The 22,314-nt window shown below is 40.2% G+C and overlaps 1 protein-coding gene across 4 annotated transcripts in view; it reads left to right on the forward strand.

The window, feature by feature from the left end:
• The window catches only part of diaph2 (diaphanous-related formin 2), a 601,287-nt gene extending 595,036 nt beyond the window's left edge, over positions 1 to 6,251 (forward strand). For all 4 annotated transcript variants that reach the window (XM_073058409.1, XM_073058412.1, XM_073058410.1 and 1 more), the window contains one exon: positions 5,087 to 6,251. In XM_073058409.1, coding sequence (XP_072914510.1) covers positions 5,087 to 5,151 — 65 coding nt within the window. In that variant the 3' untranslated portion in view covers positions 5,152 to 6,251. The remainder of the gene's footprint in view (positions 1 to 5,086) is intronic.
• The last annotated feature ends 16,063 nt before the right edge of the window (positions 6,252 to 22,314 follow it).

The raw sequence follows: 22,314 nt of genomic DNA on the forward strand, positions 1-22,314 counted from the left end.
GCAGTCGGGACCAGGGAACTGGAAGTTATTGAAGAGGTGGAGGGCATGGGATGTATCCCGGATGTAGGTAGGGAGGGACTGAACTATGGGTGACAAAATGGAGTCGAGGTAGGCAGTTACAAGTTCGGTGGGACAGGAGCAGGCCAAAACTATAGGCCTACCAGGACAGTCAGGCTTATGGATCTTGGGGAGGAGGTAAAAGCAAGCAGTGCGGGGTGTGGGAATTATGAGTTTTTTGGCTGAGGATGGAAGGTCTCCGGAGTTGATAAGTTGAGTAAAAACCCAACCAAAAAACATCAAACCATTGTCTCCCGTACCATCACTGCCCTTATCAACTCCAGAGACCTTCCATCCTCAGCCAAAAAACTCATAATTCCCACACCCTGCACTGCTCGCTTTTACCTCCTCCCCAAGATCCATAAGCCTGACTGTCCTGGTAGGCCTATAGAACATGTCCTGGTAGAACATCGAATTCTCCAACTTCCAGTAATTCCCTCCCTCTCCCTTCCCCATCCCACCTCTACTCTGTCTCCTCTTCTAGCTGCCTATCACCTCTCATGACTCTGCCTTCTACTGCTATCCATAGTGCTTTCCCCTTAGATTCCTTCTTCACCTCTCCTGCCTATCCCCTCCCTGCTTCCCCTCCCCCACCCCTTGATCTTACCGCTGATTGGTTTTCCACCCTCTCTCCACCTTCTTTATAGGGCCCCTGCCCCCTCCTTCTTTAGTCCTGACGAAGGGTTTCGACCCGAAACGTTGACTGCTTCTTTCAACGGATGCTGCCCGACCTGCTGAGTTCATCCAGCTTTTTTGTACGTCTTGATTTGACCACAGCATCTGCAGTGCACTTTGTGTTTAAAAAAAGATTGAGATGGCAGAGGGTGAAGCATGGAATGAATAGACTTCTTCCTTTGTTTCATATATCCTGCAGGTTTATGTGAGTACTTTTTCTTAAGAAATAATATACATTTAATAGTATAGGAATAAATGGTGGCACATAGACTGTTAGTTTATCTCTGTACACTCTGAATTGCTGTTTTGTCACGTGGAGTGATCTCTATGATTTGCAAGCATCCTAAGCTGCGTGTATTAAAAGAACAAAATGTACACTTTACTGTGCTTCCACTCTGTACTTGTATTAACCATGGAACTCTATTTTGGAAGTAGATTAAGCACGGTCTCCATATCATGTATTCACTGCTTGCCTCCCAGAATGTTGAAGGATAAAATATCTCAGCTGCTTTCAGCTACCCAGTCTCTGTACTCTTAATCATTTGCAGAGCAAAGGAAAACATAGAGCAATAATGATTTTCACAACAAAAGCTTTCCAGCACCATGCTAATACATTGAAGACATGGGGCGGGGGGTGGATGGGGATGGGAGGGTGGGGGAGGGTTGTGTGGAACCTGCAAATTAGCAAAAATGTAGATTTAAAATGGGTGTTAAAATGATTATTACAACATCAACAATAATTGTCTAGTAAACTATTCTTTATTACTTGTTTAGTGAGAAAAAACAGAATTTCTGAGTATGAATAGGATACTTGTGAGAAAGTTTGCTATAATTTTAATACAACCACACATGACCAGTTTGAATAATTTCTGATTCGTGATCTATGTCCCTAACATTCTTGGTTTAACATCAGCTTAATAAAAATTTTAGGAACAGTTTAATAAAACCAATGTGGTTTTCATCTTACTGGTTACATTGCAATTCTGATTCACTGAAAATCAGCTGTCATTATCAAATTCCTAGTAAGCATATCATTCAGCTTTCTTTGATTTTTTGCTTAGTCTATCCTTTTATGGATTTTATTCAGCATTTCATATGTGTATGGGAGTGTCCTCCTACCGATCCTCATATAGGGTAAGGAAAAATTAATTCTCTCTGCTAACAAATACAGCCAGATTTTTTTAAGACATATGGTTATTGTAAATGAGATATTGTCTAGTAAACTTACAAAGCATATAAAAATATACTATCAACTATTATAAAAATCATTGAGGCACAGAATGATTCAGGAACAGCTTCTTCCCCTCTGCTATCAGATTTCTGGAAGGACATTTGAAACCATGAACACTACTTCACCACTCTTTTTGCACTATTTATTTAATTTAACTTTATATATATCTGTCAAAATCTTATGTCTTTATCACATCTTCTGTATCTCTTCTGTTTCAAGTATTACATAGCATATATAACACAGAAAAAGGACTCCTTGTCTATTTAAAATATCTCACTTTAAGAAGCATTCTGGTAAATCATCTCTGTATTTACTTAAGGATGTTCACATCTCTACTGAAGAACACAATGTGATCTGGCCAGACTTTTATACCCAAGCATAACTCTCCTAATTTTGTATTCAATACCAGTATTGACACTTTTCCACACGACCCAGTGATTTCCAAATTTTTCTTACAGCTGAACATATCCCTACTCTATATAGCATATCACACCTACAGTGAAGCTCTGAAAATTTCATAGACTGTTCCTTTTAAGAAATAGAGGCTTTTCATATATACCCATAGATATATAGCAAGCGTGCTATCTTTCCTTTATTTTTGTGAATTATCTTACTAAGTTACTTTAATGTGATCTAACCCTTAAAGACTCTCAGTGATCTTTCCCTGGGAGTGATTCTCTCCACGTTAGAAACAAACTGATATTGACACGATTCACTTCATCAACCTTCCCTGTTATTTCATCAAAAAATTCAATTAGGTTAGTCAAACAAAACCTTCCCTTTCCAAATCCGCATTGACTCTTAATTAACTCAAAGTTGTCCAAGTGTCTGTCAGTTTTCTTTTAGCTGATTATTGTTTAGAAAACACATAGCCACAGCTGATGTTAAACAGATTGCCCTTTCATTACTAGGAATAGTCTTGAACAAGGGTATCACATCTGCTATTTTCCAATCCTTTGCTACCTTCCCATTATCAAAGTCCTAGAGGTAAAACTTCAGCTAAGAAACATATTTAATTTCATACTTAGCAATGCATCACATTAGTTATAATTTTTTTCAATGTTTATTCACAGTTGTTTTGAAATTAAAGTTACTTAAGTGCTTTGATATAATTTATGAATTTACTATATTCTCAAAGGTTTCAAAGGTACATTTGATGTCAGAGAAATGTATAGAAAATACATCTTGAAAGTGCTTTTCTTCACAACTGTCTACAAAAACAGAGGAGTGCCCCAAAGAATAAATGACAATTAAATGTTAGAACCCCAAAGCCCCCCCCACTCCCACTCCCCATGTGTAAGCATCAACAAAGCAACAATCCCCCTCCCCCACCAGCAAAAAAAAGTATCGGCACCCACCACCGAGCACTGAAGCGTGCAGCAAAGTAACAGCAAAGACACAGACTTGCAGCACCCCAAAGACTACTCGTTCACCTGGTATTCGACATACCACAGTGTGTGTGTGTGTGTGTGTCTCTCTCTCTCTCACACACACACACACACACACACACAAAAGAAAGAGGTGTCTTCGTTTCACAGCGAGAGGGGAGACATAACAAACACCTCGCTGATTTACGCTGTTGAAAGTCCTTTGTTTGCATCCCTTTTTCTGAGCTCTGTGCCCAAACATCTTGGATCTCTGGGCACACAGCCACAGATCTTCCCTCTCCCACGACACACCGATTTCCTGCCAGGACACTGACCTTTGGTCCGCCCGTCTCCAGAGCCACAAGGTCCCGGAACTCCGAAGACGAGCTAAGTTCTTAGGCCGCATCCTTGGCATATTGAATAATGATCAGTCGTGAAACACCGAGAGTGGGTCGCATTCCTGAAAAGAACCAAAGTCAGCGTGTAACTCCAGGTCAAGGTCTTCAAGCGAACTCTAAAAGGGAAAAATAGAGATACTAAAGATTGAAATAGAGCTGTTTCTGAAGATGTAAGCAAAGGAATCGCCATTAAGCACCATTGTCTCCACCTAAGTTCCTCCTATATTTATATTCTACAGGTTTTCTATCAGTTCTTTGCTATAATATGACTATAAGACATAGGAGCAGAATTAGGCCATTCAGTCCATCAAGTCTACTCTGCAAGTTAATTGATCCTAATGTATAATTGCTGGAAATGGCTGTGTTATTCAAATTCATTTTGCTAATTCAATAAGCTCTTTTTCAATGTATGAATCACAATGCCATCCCAGTTTCTGAAAGAATTATCCAATGACTGCAAAACAAATAGTTGTATGATTTATATGTGGTAATTGCTGATGAGACGTTGGTCTTTCAGAAGGGATACATTTTTGAGAGGTTATTTTATGTGCTTCCTTTATTAATGGCACTGCCATAAACAAGGTAGTTTTTTCCAGAAGTCATATATCAGATTATTCCCATGAGAGGCTGCCGAATCTTGAACTGTTTGAATGATACATGACTATAACTCAGTGTAACCTCAATAGAAATGAGACTTTGAGAATTCAGTCAGAGTTATTTTTCTTAAGGTTATTGATAAGATATTTGTTGCAATTTTTTTTAACTTAGATTTGGAGATTTCAAGATGATATGAGTCACTTTTGCAGCCTACAAAAATGTTCTCTCTAGAAACCGCTGCATAATATTAAATTGCCTGAAAGGCTGAATTTGAAACAGTTACTGTTAACAGGTCACTGATGGCAGAATGTTGTCTGTCATGGACATTCTACATGAAAGAGAAGTGACAGACCTTGCCTTGAGTTTTTACCATTTCAATCCTTGTAGCTCTGCTTCTCCTGCTTTTAACAGTCAGTGTGCATTTTTAACACTCTATGATTCAATCCCCAAAGGCATCTGAAGTGCACTTCATGTTCACCTAGATAGATTCTTGTGTGGAGACAATTTCAGTTAGAGTTTCTGCTTCATAACTGTCCATGGGAATGTGTCTGTTTAATGCTTTTATCACTTTTCTCATATGATCTAAAAAGCAATTTATTACAAATCCTCAAGTGTATTTCAGCATCAGCATGATCTGTATATGCTAATTTTATGTTTCTGTTCAAATATTAATTTTGTATTTCATATTTTTTACTTTTGTATTTTACAACTTTGAAAGACTTACTCAAATAATTAAAAATCTTTTATTTGCCTTGTCACAGAAAATAGACGTGTTGCTTTGGAGAGGTCACGTTCCCGTCACAATGGAAATATGATACTTGCGTGATCCCAGTGTGCCAAAGAACTGGGGTTTGAAGATTATTTTCCAACGGTCCTTGGATATCAGAAGCCTCTTAATGGTACTGCAGACGATAAACTGCAAAGGCCAGAAAAGGAATTGTGAAAATGCCGTGAGACATTACAAAGTGCTCTCTGCTGGCCCATAATAAGTTCTTAACTTTTGTACACCTATTAACTGACCTACAATTGGAAGAAGATGAATTTCATACATAATGTTGCAAAATTCATTTTGTATTTGTATTGCCAATAAAAAAAGAGAGAAAAAAAGCAAAAGTTTGGAGTCCCAATCTGGCAATTTACTTTCATGAATCACTTTAGTTTTCTGATTTTAATTTAGAATTTGTGTGTAACTCAGACTTAAAATAACTACTCTGAGGCTTTGAAACAACCAAGGTTGACACATCAATCTTATCAACAATGGCAAAATTGTGCTTTGTTTTCTCTCTTTTGGATGGATTATTTTTGGTGTCACCTCTGTCCCAGAAGGAGTATTTTTCTTGAGCAAAAATATTTTATAATTATGCACTTGTATGTACTTTATATGCATATTGCCAGGAAAATAAACAAATGCAGCTTTCTTATTTTGTCACTGCCTGTAACAAAGCAATAAGACTGCATTTCTTAAGTCACATGCAGAATATGTTCATTCATTTCAAAGTGGTTTTAGAATCATGTAGTTATTGCACAGTTAGTTCCCCTGTATTGGGAGCTTGTTAATATCAACATTGTGCAATAACAAAACTGTAATACCCATGCTTGTTTTATAGTAATGACACTTTTGAAAATTTGTTCTTAAAATGTATTCTATTCAAGCATTTTTAAAGAGGTATTTTAGACATATTTCAGCAGTTATTTACACATCTCAACAATGTATTTAAATGATCAGATCAACGAAATACTCATTTAAACCTCTGCAATCAGCAGTTACCTTCAGTGAAACATGACAATTATAGATAGTACGTAGAGTCCAAATCCATCAAGGGGTGTGTTGTAAATGAATTTGCAAATACTTAACACAGAGTTACTTATAGAGTGTATATCAGCACAGTGACTTTACTGTTTAAAATAAAATCAATGTTATTGGAATTGTTGTCATTAATAGTACACGTACAGCACCTGTTTTCTAATTCAAATTTCTTTTTTAAAAATTACAAGACAATTTGGTAGTGTGAAGAAAGTTGTCTCAGACTATCAGAACAAATCTTCATCCTGAGCGGGACATTGTTTCTGATTGACCCTGTCCCTTTTTTTGTTTGCAGTCCACTAGGCTAGACATGCCCTTTGTTCCTAGAAATACTCAATTCATATTCTAATTACGCCTGAGACTGGTCTACTTCCTACCACAGATGTTGTCTGTGTGTTGTTTAGAATTATGTTTAACTTTCTGTCAATACTATTCCCTAGGACAAACAACCATAATGATGATTCACAGTCTTGTGCCCTTTTGTTTTAGCCACTCACTGAAGTAGTCACCACTTTTTAAAGAAGAATCAATAGTTGCATTTAGTTTTCCCTTCGGCTAATCATCTCCGAATTACAAGAGCACTATGACTTTCCGCCAGCCTGCTGCAGCTCTTTGCCCCCAGAGTCTTGTCCAGTGGCTACATCATGTGTGTTCTTCATTTTAAACACACCATCAAGAAAAATGTGTGCAATGTGGTTCCAAAAGGCTGAAAGGAAAATATGTCCTTCTAGAATTACAACCTTGGTGACAGCTGAACAAATGATAGTGACAGAATGTATAATTGTTTGTCCATTTACTGAAACAAAAGTTGCCTGTAACAAAAGTTCAGCTGAAATTACCCTGCAAATCTGTCAAAAAATTAGCCAAAGACAAAGGTTTCAGAGAATTCTTGATACTGGAAGATGATATTCTTCTGTAGCTTTAATAAGAAAGGAAGAAATATGCAACACAGTGCAGATTTGGTGGCAGAGAGGGATGTGTGGCAAATTAAATCTGGATGGACAAATGGTTGAGACCTAGAATGTTAAATAACTGAATTATTCAGTAATACCAAATTGAAAATGGAGTGAAAAAGAAGTGTGATGCTATATTTCAATTAAAACGTATTGAGTGAGATTTATTACAATATTTAAAGATTTAGATCTGGACCAAAATTGTGGCCTTAAATTTCAGGAGCTCTTGCTTAGTATTAGGAATGTTAAGGCATCTTTTTGCCATTTTAACTATCTCACTGATCATTCTTTTGGTAGAAACAGAGTAGATGAATTTCCCACTGCTGCATTCTGTGACAGCTTAAGAGTTTTGAATGCCTGTTCACATAATAAAGGACTTCCCAAATAAAAAGAAATTTTGTTAAACTCAACAAGGATATACTCCAGTGAGAAGGTCTGTAGGCGCTATCCTGGTTTGCTCAAATATAGAACGGTTTCATATTCAAAGAGAAGGCACGCTACATAGTTAGATTAGTGGCAGGAGGATTGAGAAAGATTTGGAAATGAACAAAAGTTGACTAAACAATAGGATAGAGTTAGCTAATAGTAAACATATGAACAGACAGTAAGGACTTTAATATGTAAGAAGAAGAGAAAAACTGATATTGATCACTTAAAGGATGAGACTAGGGAAACTATTGAAATGAAGAAATGGGAGATGTTCTAAAATGTAAGACTATAAGCTTTAGGAGCAGAAGTAGGCCATTCAGCCCATCGAGTCTGCTCTGCCATTCAAACATGGACTGATCCAATTCTTCCAGTCACCCCCAATCCCCTGCTTTCATCCCATACCCTTTAATGCCCTGGCTAATCAAGAACTTAGCTATCTCTGCTTTAAATGCATCCAATGACTTGGCCTCCACAGCCGCTCGTGGCAACAAATTCCACAGATTTACCACCCTCTGACTAAAGTAATTTCTCTGCATCTCAGTTCTAAAAGGATGTCCTTCAGTCCTGAAGTTGTGCCCTCTTCTCCTAGAATCCCCTACTATGGGAAATACTTTTGCCATTTCTAATCTGATAAGGCCTTTTAACATTCTGAATGTTTCTATGAGATCTCCCCTCATTCTCCTGAATTCCAGGAAATACAGACCAAGAGCTGCCAGACTTTCCTCATACGGTAACCTGGAATCATTCTCATGAGTCTTCTTCGAACCCTCTCGAATGTCAGTATATCCTTTCTAAAATAAGGAGCCCAAAACTGCACACAATACTCCAGGAGTGGTCTCACAAGTGCCTTATAGAGCCTCAAGTTCACATCCCTGCTCGTATATTCTATACCTCTAGAAATGAATGCCAACATTGCATTCGCCTTCTTCACATTTTGTATTTTGGATTGATCCTCATGGTAAAAGACTGTAAACATATGCCAATGGTAATAGAACATCAAGGGACTATAGAGAGAGAAGAACTTTAAAAAAAGCTGTAACTACTGATAGAGTGCTGGAGAAATTAATGGGGCTAAAAGCCAACAAGTACCGCGGGTGCCCTGTATCCTAGGATCTCAGAGGAGATGATCTTGGTGAAGGTGGCTGCACCTTTTGTAATCTTATCAAATAGTCAGGTTCTGAAGTGGTTACAGAGGACTGGAAAACTTCAACTGTAACAATCAATACAAGAAACAAGTGAGAAGAAGGTGGGCCAATTAGTTTTGTATCTGTCATAGGCGGAAAGCTGGTGTTCATTAATATGGTAAGGAAGACATGGTAAGACATTCTGAAAATCATTTGGTCATGAAACGGCAGCAATGGGTGATTTTTAAGGAAGTAAAATTAAGTTTGGCAAACTTGCTAGAGTTCATTGAGGATTTAACAAGCAGGGCAAGCAAAGGGAGCAATTGGTCTTAAAGAAAACATTGAATTGAATGACACGTGAGACCAAGTACCTGCAAAGAGATAGAAATAGATTAAATGAGTAGTTAAGAAGGCAGCAGATGGAATAAAATGTGGGAAGATATAATGTTAATATAAAGCGGATTGGAAAATAAAAGTAAGCAATTTTTATGGAACTTTGCAAGGTAACATTGAGACTGCACCTGGAGTGTTATGTACTTGTATCTCTCTATTTATCTCCAAATCCTGTTCCACATTGATTCCTATTGTAGCTGGTGCCAAGGGCTCACAGTGGTGCACTGTTTAGCAAACAGAGATTCCTATGGAACGTCAACAGTGCTTCTCCCTATAGATGCTGCCTGGCCTGCTGCGTTCCACCAGCATTTTGTGCGTGTTGCTTCCTATGGATGTTGACACCTACTTTATCAAATGGTAGAGGATGCTGCAGGACAGTTCAGGCAGAGAAAGCATCATTACAGCACACCAATGACTTGCTGTATCAATAGCTGCAGTGAAACTTTTCTTGAAAGTATGTTGACTGGTCTCACCTCATCTCCACTTCATCACCACTCTCCACACGTAATGCAATTGTCACTCTTTGGTGTACAATCCTAGTTCAAATACAGAAGGCATAGTAGTTATCTGCACAGCTCAGAATTGCTGTCAGGATTCAATGTATTTACCTACTTGATGCCTATGATCAAAGTGTAGTCAGCCATTGGGAGTTGATCAGTTGCAGGAGAGTTGAGGTGACAGACATGCATTCATTTCTCTGCACTATGAAGAAGACACTGAACTTCAGATAGAACGTGCACAATCCATTCATGCTTTCTGGCAAATGAGAATTAAAAAAAGGAGTAGCAAGGTTTGGTAATCTCCTTTATGCAATGGGACATGGATAATAGTTCATAGTCCATGTGCGAGGAACAAACAGTGAGTTATATTTTCCTTGAACTGCCTGTAAATGCCTAATTCTGTTGTGCTGTGATTACAGCTATTTTGGGCAAACATCCCTCTATTTTATTTATTGTAGGTTGCCCTCTCTCTGCATGTACATCACATAAGCCATAGGGAGGTCTATGGAGGCAATATTCAGTGATTCTGTATTTCCACTGCAGTTGCCCCTTGGTGAAGATCACGACCACTCTGTTCCATTGTGACGCACAGTGAACTCAAAGCATGTGGAGTCTACTGAAGACAAAGAAGTTGCCAATGTGGTTGAGGGAGATACAAGGTAAAACACACAAAATGCTGGAGGAATTGAATTGAACTGGCTTATTACTTACATCCTTCAAATACATGAGGAGTAAAAATCTTTGTGTTACGTCTCCATCTAAACGTGCAATTTTAGTAATTTATAATAAATATTATGTACAACAGGATAGTCAATATAACAGGAATACAGTAGTGTCAGCTTAAATTAATCAGTCTGATGGCCTGGTGAAAGAAGCTGTCCTGAAGCCTGCTGGTCCTGGCTTTTATACTGTGGTACCATTTTCCAGATGGTAGCCGCTGGAACAATTTGTGATTGGGGTGACTTGGGTCTCCAATGATCCTTAAGGCCCGTTTTACACACCTGTCTTTGTAAATGACCTTATGAAAGGTCTCAGCCTGAAATGTCATCTGTTCATTCATTTCCATAGATGCTGCCTGACCTGCTGAGTTCCTCCAGCATTTTGTGTGCTTTGCCCTGGATTTCCAGAATCTGCAGATTTTCTCTTGTTAAGGAGGGAGATAGTGTGGATGCATCCTTCATTATTTTATAACATGGACGTAAATCCTACATCTTATCTGAGGCAAAGTGTCATAATAAATTTGTAATCAAGACCTGAATTACTTATGTCAGTACTCTAACATACAGATATGGCCATTCACTTCCCATCATTCCTCTCACTTCCACTTGAATACTCAGTTCAGACAGTACCTGTGGAAGGAAAAACAGCCCACCATTGAAAACATCTACCATAAACACTGCCTGGGCAGGGCGAAAAGCATTATCAAGGATGCATTTCACCCTAACCATGGACTTTTTACTCTCCTCTCATCCGGTAGGCGCTACAGGAGCCTCCGCTCCTGCACCAGCAGGCTCAGGAAGAGCTTCTTCCCTGAGGCTGTGACCCTGCTGAAACTCACATCACGGCGCTAATCAGTATTGCACCCATATTGGACTGACTCAGTACTTTTATATTTGTGTGCTGTAGCACTTACTTTTTATTTGCAGTTATTTTGTAAGGAACACTATTCTTTGCATTTCTGGTTAGAAGCTAACTGCATTTCATTTGGCTTTGTATCTGTACTCGGCACAATGACAATAAAGTTGAATCTAATCTAATCTAACACAGTTCTGATGAAAAGTCTGAGGCTTTTAATTAGAACTGTGTTGAGTGTTTCCAGCATTTTCTGTTTTTAAATCAGATTTGCAGCAACTTCAGTTTTTATACTTCTGCTTTAATGATGTCTTTGTGCACTAAATAGAATCAGATTTATTATCACTAACGTTGTGAAATGTGCTCTGTGGTAGCAATAAAGTGCAATTCATAAAAAATTACTATAGTTTACAATAAGAAATATAAAAAATAAATATACTGTGCAAAAAGGGGCAAGGTAGTGGGGGTAGTGTCCATGGATTGCTCAGAAATCTGATGCTGGGAGGGAAGAAGCTGTTCCTGAAGCATTGAGAGTGTGCCTTCAGGCTTCTGTACCTCCTCCATGTTGGTGGTAATGAGCAGAAGGCACGTCCGAGGTGTTGAGGTCCTTAATGATAGACTTGATTTAAAAAAACTGTAGTAATTACAATCCTTTATTTGTTATTCTAGACTATTTCTTATTCCTATTTTCACTCATTCAGGCAATTGACTGTAGCTGTTAATCAAACTATTCAAGATAGATTTAATTCTTAATTGGCCATATTACCAATGAAACAAAATGGCTAATTCCATGAACCTTCATAAGGCCAGTGACTTCTCGGAGATCGGGGTGATCAACCTGAAAACTTCCTTCCTGTTTCCTTCTGGGCTGATGCTGCTTTGTCTGCTGAGTGCCACCATAATTTTTGTTTTTATTACATAGAATTTCTCTCTCCATGGTCATGTTTGCAGATGGTCCATGCAATCCGCTGAAGTTGCTGTGATGATGGGATCAGGTAGCAGGTCTTGCTGACTGAAGCGTGGATTTCTTGCAGATTGATCCTAATGAGGTTCAGTATGAGAATTCCCCTCTGAGCACCTTTGGCTACTATGTCCTCCTATTGAAAGCCCATCTCCTCCACCTTTCTTCCACTTCCAGTAGGCTGTCCTTTGCAACTATTGTACTAATGATTTATTCCATTGCTAAGGTGTGAAATTCTGTCAGATGAGGTTGAAATTCAGACAAAGGCTGTAAAAGAGCTAAACAGCACAGAAACAGGCCCAATTTGAAGGCGCTGACCATGATGTCAGTCTAAGCTCAAATCATTTGCTTGTGTGGTGCTCATATTCCTCAAAACCTTTGCTATCTGGACTTTCCCCAAAGTTTTTTTAAAATGATGTAATTGTATCCACAGCTGCCACTTCCTCTGACAGCACATTCCATATACCCACCATCCCTAGTCAGCAGCCTACATTCCAAGGGAAAAAAATCCCCATTTAACTAGTCCCTCCTTATAGTTCAAAGCACATTTAATTCAAAGTACATATGCAGTATACAACCTTGAGATTCACCTTCCCACAGACAGCCACACTCCACTCAACCTCACCAAACTCCCTTGGAGACAACAAAGCACCAGATCACTCAATCGGCCCAAAAACACACCGTCAAATTGTAAATCATAGGTGCTGATAGAAGCAGAATCATATCTGAAAGAAGAAGAAGGAGCAAATGAAGTAGTTTTGTAAACTATCTGAAGGCTGTTGCCCTTGGTTGTGTTGTTCGCTGGCTCCATCTTCTTCAAGCCCTCAAGTCCTGGGAATAAAAGCTGCACACTCTTCTGGAAAGGCAAATGTTCGCGGTTAGCAAACATCCCTAAAATTCATTGCACCAAAAAGCCTGGGGAAGTAATGTAGAGAAAAATTTACCCTGAAAAACATGAGCACTTCATAAAGGAATGTGTGACTTCTATATTCTGAACTTTATCCATTTGTTGTGCAAATTTTTAAAACAATTCTGCAATCAATAGGCTCACCTTAAACCTTTTGCTTTGCCGTCAATTCAGGGATAAACTGCCAGCTGAATGACAGATTGAAGTGGTTTAATTTTTGAATGTTCTTCGCTTTGCAAGTTTTACTTCTGTTGCACGCCAGTTGATTTTAGCATAGCTATATACTGACTAATTAGTGCAGTACAACATATTGGATTGTTTTAATTTAATGGAAGAAAAAAGGTTTGAGGTACTTTTAACAACCTCAGGATATTCTGAAGGATTAATGGAGTGGTTTCATTGCCTTGTTTTTCTCCCCCCTTTGCAAGCCAGGTTTGTGCTTGGAACTGCCAGAGCTATAAAATCACTAGTGTTTGTCATTGTCATTCTCAAATGTGAGCACTTAAACAAAACAGCAGGCCATTTCTATTTCTGAGACAAGTCTGCCCAATCAAAAGGTTGAACATGGTGCAACTAATGTTCTGAGCTGCATATTATTTCAATGCAAGACATATTGTAGGAAAGGCAGATGAGCTCAGGGCATGGAATTATATATAATATTTCAGCATTAGTGAGACTTGGTTGCAGGACGAGCAGGACTGGCAGCTCAGTATTCCGGGGTTCCTTTGTTTTAGACCCGGCAGAGTGGGAGAGTTTAAAGGGGAACTGGTGGCATTACTAGTCAGGGAAAATGTCATGGCAGTGCTCAGCCAGGACAGACTGGAGAACTCAGCTTTATGGGTACAACTGAGGAATAAGAAAGGTATGACCTCATTAATGGGGCTATATTATTGATCACCCAACAGTCTGTGGAATTTAAAGGAACAAATTTCTAGAGATTACAGACTATTACAAGAAATATAAGGTTGTTATGGTAGGTGATTTTAACTTTCCACATATTGACTGGGACTCCCATATTGTAAAAGGACCAGATGGGATAGAGTTTGTCAAATGTGTTCAGGAAAGTGTCCTTAATCAGTACATTTCCAAAGTTCCAAAGAGACTGTGTGTGATACTTGATCTGCTATCAGGGAATGAGACAGGGTAGGTGACAGAAGTTTGTGTAGGGGAACACTTTGCATCTAGTGATCATAATGCCATTAGTCTCAAACTATTTTCAAACCTGGAATCTCCACAGATTGAGATTCTAAATTGGAGAAAGGCTGATAGGTATACGGTGATGATACGATATGTATTTGATGATACTTATCAGAAAGGATCTGGCAAGTGTGGATTGAGATAGGCTTGGTAAGTGGGAGCACCTGAAAAGTGAAATTTTGAGAGTGCAAAGCTTGTATGTGCCTGTCAGAATATAAAGTAAAGATAATAAGTTTAGGGAACATTGATTTTCAGGAGATATTGAGGCCCTAGTTATAAGAAAAAAAGGAGGTGCATGGCAGGTGTAGGCAAGTAGGAACAAATGAGGCACTTATGGCATATAAGAAATGCAAGAGAACACTTAAGGATGAAATCAGGAGGGCTAAAAGAAGGCATAAGGTTGCCCTAGCAGACAAGGTAAAGGAGATTCCTAAGGGATTCTACAGATATGTTAAGGACAAAAGAATAGCAAGTGACAAAATTGGTCCTCTGGAAGATCAGAACGGCAATCTGTGCATGAAGACAAAAGAGATGGGGGAGATCTTAAGTACCGGTAGATATTCTGCATCTATATTTACTCAGAAGATGGACACAGAGCCTATAGAAGTAAGGCTAAGTGGCATCAACTTCATGGACTGTATACAGTTTGCTGTCTTGGAGCAAATCAGGGTAGATAAATCACCAGGGCTTGACAAGGTGTTCGCTTGGACCCTGCAAGAGGCAAGTGCCAAAATTGCAGAGGCTCTAGCAGAAATATTTAAATCATGATTAGCAACAGGTGAGTTACCAGAGGATTAGAGGATGGTTAATGCTGTTCTGCTGATTAAGAAAGGGACTAAAAATAACCCAAAAATTATAGGCTGGTGAGCCTGATATTAGTAGTGCAAAAGTTATTGGAAGATATTCTCAGGGAGCGGATATATGAGTATTTGGATAGACGTGGATTGATTAGGGATATTCAACATGGATTTGTGCGTAGTATGTCATGTCTAACCAATCTACATAGCTTTTCAGGAAGTTACCACAGAAGTTGATGAAGGCAGTGAATGTTGTGTACATGGACTTCAACAAGGCAGTGGAGAAGGTCTCACATGGGAGGTTGAGGCAAAAAGATTCAGTCGCTTGGCATTCAAGATGAAGTAGCAAATGTCAGGAACGGGGCCAGATGGACCCAAACGCAGGACGCAAACAGGTCTAGGTGGCTAGATAAGCTGGCGGAGAGCCCTCCCTGGGCGGGCCGCATATATCCCGGGTAGGGCCGTCTCCCAGGCGGAAACACCAGAGGCCTGGGCAAGACGCAAACCCCTAGGCGGGTGCAGGGCACAATCCCAGGGTTTGGGCGGAAGAGGAGGACGGGGCAGAACCCCCGCCAGGCAGCGGCAGACCGGCCAGGCCTGCCTGACTGAGGCAAGGGATAGGAACGGGCAGAACCACCGCCGGGCAGTGGCAGGGCGGCCGGACCCGCCCGACAGAGGCAAGGGGTAGGAACGGGCATAGATCTAGGGTGACCAACACAACAGCCATGATAGCAGGAAAATCGGGAAAGGCCAGCAGACAGCACGACCGCGCAAACAAAACAAACGAGCGGAGAAGTGGGACCAACGCATGGGAAGAAAGGTGGGGGAGAGGACCAACCTGGCAGTACTGGTACGGGCAGAGAAGCATGATGAGGAGTAGATCTGAGCCCGGGCAGGATAACAGAATGCAGAGAAGAGTTCGGAGCCAGCGGAGAACAGGAAACAGAACAAAACGGCCACCCACCTGGTCCCAGTCCCAAGGCCCCTTATAAGCACCTGCAGCTCAATGAGTTACAGGTGTGCCTCCTTGAGCCAGGAGGGTTCTAACTAGATCACGTGTGACAGGAGGGACAACTGCAGGACCCGGAGTCCGGAGCCCTCGGACCGGATCGAGACCCGGAACGCAGATTCCGGACTGGACCGAACCCTGACAGCAAATTGGATTAAACGTTGGCTTTATGGGAGAAGCTCAAGTATAGTAGAAAGTGTTTGCTTCATGACTGGAAGCCCTTGACTACTGGAGTGCCACTGGGTCTGTTGTTGTTTGTCATCTATACCAATGACCTGGATGATCTGGATAATAACTGGATCAGCAAATTTGTGGAATACACCAAGATTGAGGGTGTGGTCAACAGCATGGAAGACTGTCAGAGCTTGCAGCAGGATCTGGACTAGCTGGAAAAATGGCAGATGGAATTTAATTCGGACGAGTGCGACGTGTTGCACTTCAGTAAGACACACCAGGGTAGGTCTTACACAGCGAACAGTAGGGCACTGAGGAGTGCAGTAGAACAAAGGGATCTGGGAATACAGGTCCATTATTTATTGAACGTGGCGACATTAATGAGGCGTAATTTGGTGTATTGCATGCAGTTCTGGTCACCAACCTACAAAAAAGATGTAAATAAGATTGAAAGAGCACGGAGAAAATTTACAAGGACGTTGCTGGGACTGGAGGACCTGAGTTATAAGGAAAGACTGAATAGGTTAGGACTTTATTCCTTGGAACGTAGAAGTTCGAGGAGAGATTTGATAGAGGCATACAAAGTTATGAGGGGTATAGATAGGGTAAATGCAGCAGGCGTTTTCCACTGAGGTTGGGTGGTCTGCAACTAGAAGTCATGGGTTAAGGGTGAAAGATGAAAAGTTTAAGGGGAACATGAAGGGAAATCTTTTCATTCAAAGGGTAGTAAGAGTGTGCCAGTGCGTGTAGTGCATGCAAGCTCAATTTTAACACTTAAGAGAGGTTTGGATAGGTACATGGATGGTAGGGGAATGGAGCATTATGGTCCTGGTGCAGCTTGATGGGAGTAGGTAGTTTAAGTGGTTTTGTCATGGACTAGATGGGCTGAAGGGCCTGTTTCTGTGCTGTACTTTTTATAATTCTTTGACTCTAAATCCCCATTGCATTGATATTAAATTGTTTAATGATTTTATCATTTTATTTATAATTGATTTTAAGGATATCATAGATACTAGCTGCTGAAATGCACGTGGATTTGTGTGTGATGAACTTTAACTTTGTTACAGAAGGTGGTTTTCAGTGGGAGTCTTTTGTCACGTCTACAAAAAATGATGTGCCAGATTTTACCAGGAATTTTGGACAATTCCACGGTATCTGATGGCATTTTCTCATACTAAGTGCTACCAAGTGCCGATGTGGAAGTACTGAATTGCTGGCTGATTTCCACAAGTCTTTTCTGATTGCGCTCAATTATTTGGCCTCCTGGAGTCCATCAGGGGAGTGGTAAATTGCAGTAATTCTCCAGTACTCATCCTGAGATAGTACACTTCCAATATGAGATTGTGAAAGAGGTAGATGATGACGCAGTCAGGAAGATGATAGCCTGATGTGGATGTTACAGTCTCATCTTGAGGAACATAATGGCTTGTGTCCAATTACAGTTATTGGGTCAGCGCTGAGCTGAACAGAACATTTTATTCAAGATTAGCGAGGTGTGAGACTTTGTGCTACTCATGGATCTTTGGAAAATATTTGTTGCCATATTGAGCACCCTGCCACAAGCTGTGGGTACTAGTAGCATTGTCAATACAGAGCATGGCATACCATTGGATGCACTCCTCTAAATTGCAGATTACTTCCAAATGCAGCATGCTGATGTGTTCTATCTCAATATATGACAGATCTAAGGACCCAGAGGTAAACAATAAATAAAATTGTTTATTTATTTATTATCCTCCTAGTGCATTGTGTCTTCTCCTAGAAGAGAAATCACAATAATATGTATTGTTGTTGTTTATTTCCACACCTTGTGGCACATCAGGTGCCGCTTCTTTAGCATTTTTGAGTGCTTTGCGAGGCCAGGTTACCAGCTCAATGCTCAACCCTGCACAGATGGAAAGCGTGAAAGGAGCCAGCCGGATTCAAACCCGGGGACCACTTGCCTTGAAGACCAGTGTAGTTGCCACTGCACCTCCAGCCAACTAATAGTTGGCCTTTAACAGGTCAAAGCATGTTAAGAATTATGATCAGCACAACATTTGTCTCCAAGACAAATACTTGGAGATACTCCGTTAGAGTTATGGTTGCTTTATCTTGTCTTCAGAATACTTTCATTTCTCAATTTCAATACATTATTATTTTCTGCATGAGACTCTCTGGAGAAGACTGACAAGTGTATTAATGCTAGGGAAAAGTGTGTAACACATGCTTCTTATGAACCTGTCATTGGTAATATGAAGGGTAGAAAGAAATTGCACAGTTCAGAAGGCCAGACAATTTGAGTAACTGACAATATTAAAGTTCTCTGGCAGTAATCAACACTCTCTCACCTACCAAATCACTCAGGCTACCCTGTACCTGTCCCAGCTCCTTACTGAAGGAAAATGCTAAGAAGCCGCAGAACTGTTCACATGTATAAATGAAACTGCAGGACTTGTCCATATCCAGGTACATTTCACAAATGAACGCTATAATAAACCTTGTTGCAGCATCTTTCAGAAGCCTTTGAAGTTCTCCATCTTTACATTCAAAGTAAATCTTGATGCCAGAATAATTTAGACATTATATTTGAATCAATACAACTTTTATTACTAACACAAGCACAAGAGATTCTACAGATATTGGAATTCCAGAGCAATGCACACAAGGTGCTGGAGGAACTCAGTAGGTCAGGCAGCATCAATGGAAGTGAATAAACAGTTGATTTTTCGGGCCATGACCCTTCATTAGCACTGGAAAGGAAGGGGGAAAGATGCCAGAATAAAGAGCTGGGGGAATGGGAAGGAGGACTAGCAAGAAGGTGATAAATAAAGCCAAGTGGTGGGAGAAGAAGGAATCTGTTAGAAGAAGAGAGTGGATCATAGGAGAAAGGGGAGGAGGAGGGGCACTTTGGGGAGCTGATAGGCAGGTGAGAGTGGGGACTGGAAGAAGACAGAAGGGGGGAAAATATCTGCTAACCCCCCCCATTGATAATAACTAATCCCCCTCGTGTTCCTTCTCTGTGATTTTTCTTTAACTTATTGACCGAATTACTTTGATGGATACTAGCATAGTAGCTGTGATTGATGGAAGACTGCTTCCTTTCATCTGACTGGACAATAGATGGCTTTTGTCAATTGAAGTAAATATAATTAAGAAGCTACCTGTGCTTCATCGGAGAAATAGTGTGAGAGGAATAATGGTAAGATTCTGAAAGGTGGCAGCCCTCCTGCCTTGAACGAAACTCACCAGGTCCGGGTTGAACACACATCTCACTCTGTATCTGCTGTGCCACGGGTCATACACCTACAGTCAGCGCCTCCAGGTAGCTATGCCGGCAATCAACTGTTACTGGTCAGAAATCTGCTCTCTAATGGTACTGGCTTTCTGCCCCTGCGAGACACCAGCCAGCTCCTAGTTGGCATCTCCCCGCAGAACAGCAGTCTCTGCCAAAGTAACATAAAGCAAATCTCTGATAAGGGCACTCGAAAACTCTGGTGATGCTCAGAGGTCAGATGTCTAGATCTATAGAGAAATACTCCTCGTGCGGTAGGGAATAAGTAGCTGGAATCTCATGAGACTTTACACTGGTGAAGGCAAAAGGAAGAATCTAGTAAGGGTGAATGCGTGGTGTTAGGTGGAGTGATGAGTGACCAGGACATTCACTGTTAGGAAAGAAGGACAAATGGTAAATTTGCAGGAATTTCTCTGCCATGCCAAGACAACATGACACATCAATAAGAGGATGGCTGGTGAGCCTTAGATTATTTGTTGCTGCCGAGAGCTTCAGCTTGGTATCTGGAATTGAAAGTTACTTTCAAGTTGCTGTGATGGCGCCTTGTCAGAGTTGATTTGCTTTTTGTTGCCTACAGCTTATAGATTTTGTAGGTGCTGGAAATTCAGAGCCATACACACAAACTGCTGGAGGAACTCAGCAGGTCAGGCAGCATCTATGGAAAGGAATAAAGAGTTGATATTCTGCACCAAGGCCATCCATGACAACTGGAATGGAAGGGGAAGAAGCCAAAATAAGAAGGCGGAGGAGTATAAGCTAGAAGATGATAGGTGAAGCCAAGTGAGGGGGAAGGTAGGTGGGTTGGGGAGGGGTGATGAAGTGAGAAGCTGAGAAGAAGTAGGTGGAAAAGGTAGAGTGCTGAAGAAGAAGGAATCTGATGGGAAAGGAGAGTGGATTGTGGGAGAAAGGGAAGGAGCACCGAGGGGGGCGATAGGCAGGATTCATTATCATTTCTTTCTTCCCCTTTCTGACTCACATGCTTAACCAATTGCCTCTTCATTTTTAGCAGGTATTGAAGCTCAAACCTGAGCCAATTGATAGTCCTAAGGTTCAGTCTTACTAAAGCAAAATTATTTGCAAATTTTTAAAAGCAAGCTGAATTTCACCTGAAAGCCTCTTTTAGATTTGTTCCAAATCCAAGTTATGTGATCGGACTTTCAATGTTGCAAATGTCTGCCTGGAAGCTTCATATGTTAATAGCCTGGAGTGTTTATAAGCTGCTTGTGTCACTTCATAGTTTTTAAATAGACCTATATTTTCCAAGGTTACATTTATCAACAGTTAAAGGGACACTGGGTGTAACCTGAAGATTTTGACTAACGTGTATTTTTAAAGGCAGTGATGGTATTGCTGACATGGTTATCATTTAAAATGTTAAATTTAACGTGCAGAACATTAAAGAGATAGGATCTTTAATACATTCATTGCAACTTTCATCAGCATTTATTTATTTGCAAAGATTGGAAGTAATGTTGCAAATCTCTTGGAAACATACAGTGAAGTCACTTATTCATTTAGATGAATTCAGATGATGGATTAGTGCTCTCTATAGATAATACACTAATAAAATGCATTTCACCGTGTAAGATTAGTTTGAATGTGAATCTGCCCTCAGGAGACTTGTATGATTTGCTTGGTTAGTAAAGGTTTACTAACTGATGTACTTTTCATTTTTATTTGAAGACTGTTATATAAATTTTGAAAATTTCCTTGTATGTGCTTTGAAATTATTTTGTTCTACCAGTTATGTTTTTTAAATGGTACAATTGTACTCCTGTGTTTTTTTTTAAATATAAGATGAGCTGGCTCTGAGAGGTGATGCAGATATCACTACTTCCCAGACCCATGACTCCTCACTAGATTCGATGGGCATTTTTTCCATGTTTTTGATGGACCGTATTGGAAACATAGACAGGAAGCCGAGGCAGGCGCAAAAATGCTGAAAAATATGTATTTTAGGTACCTTTTAAATCATTCCTCTCTCACCTTAAACCTGTGTCCTCTAATTTTAAACTCCCCTACGCTGGGAAAAAGATTGTGGTCACTCTCCCTATCTATGCCCCACATGATTTTAAATGGCACCAACCCCCCCCCCCCCACACCCAGGCTCTTGCACTCCAGGGGAAAAATAAAGTTGCATTGGTTCAAGCAAATTTATTATAAAAGTTCATATATGTCCCATATACTACCCTGAGATTCATTTAATTGCAGGCATTCACAGAAGAATGAAGAAATGGACAAAATCAATGAAAAACACACAGAGACTGACCAACAATCAAGGTGCAAAAGACAAACTGTGCAAATACAAAAAGAAAGCAAGTAAATAAAAAAAACAGATAATTCTCAGAAGATGAATTATAGAAATCCCGAAAGTGAGTCCCCAGGTTGTGGCATCATTTCAGAGTTGAGGGAAGTTATCCATGCTGGTTCAGGAGCTCGATGACTGAAGGTTAATAAGTGTTCCTGAACCTGGTGGTGTGGAACCTAAGACTCCTGTACCTCCATCCCAATGGCAGCAGCAAGAAGAGAGCATGGCCTAGATGATAGGGTCCTTGATGATGAATGTTGCTTTCTTGTGGCAGTGCTCCTCGTAGATAAGCTCAATGATGGAGTAGGGCTTTTCCTATGATGGACTGGATGATATCAAAGGAAGAAGATTGAACTTCTTCCTTCAACATTATGATTGACATTTTTCAAATGATTTGTATAATTAGAGGAATTGATCACTGATAATTGATTATACTTCCTCTCCATACTGTCTGTGCAGCAAGGGAAGTTATTTAAAAGAATAGTCAAAGTCTTAACAAAAACAAAATTGAAATGCGAATGTTATACTCTGGACGAGCACCAGGTTATAAGGTCAAAGAAATAATTTGCAGCAGGTGGCGATTCAAA

This window comes from Hemitrygon akajei, chromosome 10, assembly GCF_048418815.1.
Source record: "Hemitrygon akajei chromosome 10, sHemAka1.3, whole genome shotgun sequence".
NCBI classification, from domain to species: Eukaryota; Metazoa; Chordata; class Chondrichthyes; order Myliobatiformes; family Dasyatidae; genus Hemitrygon; species Hemitrygon akajei.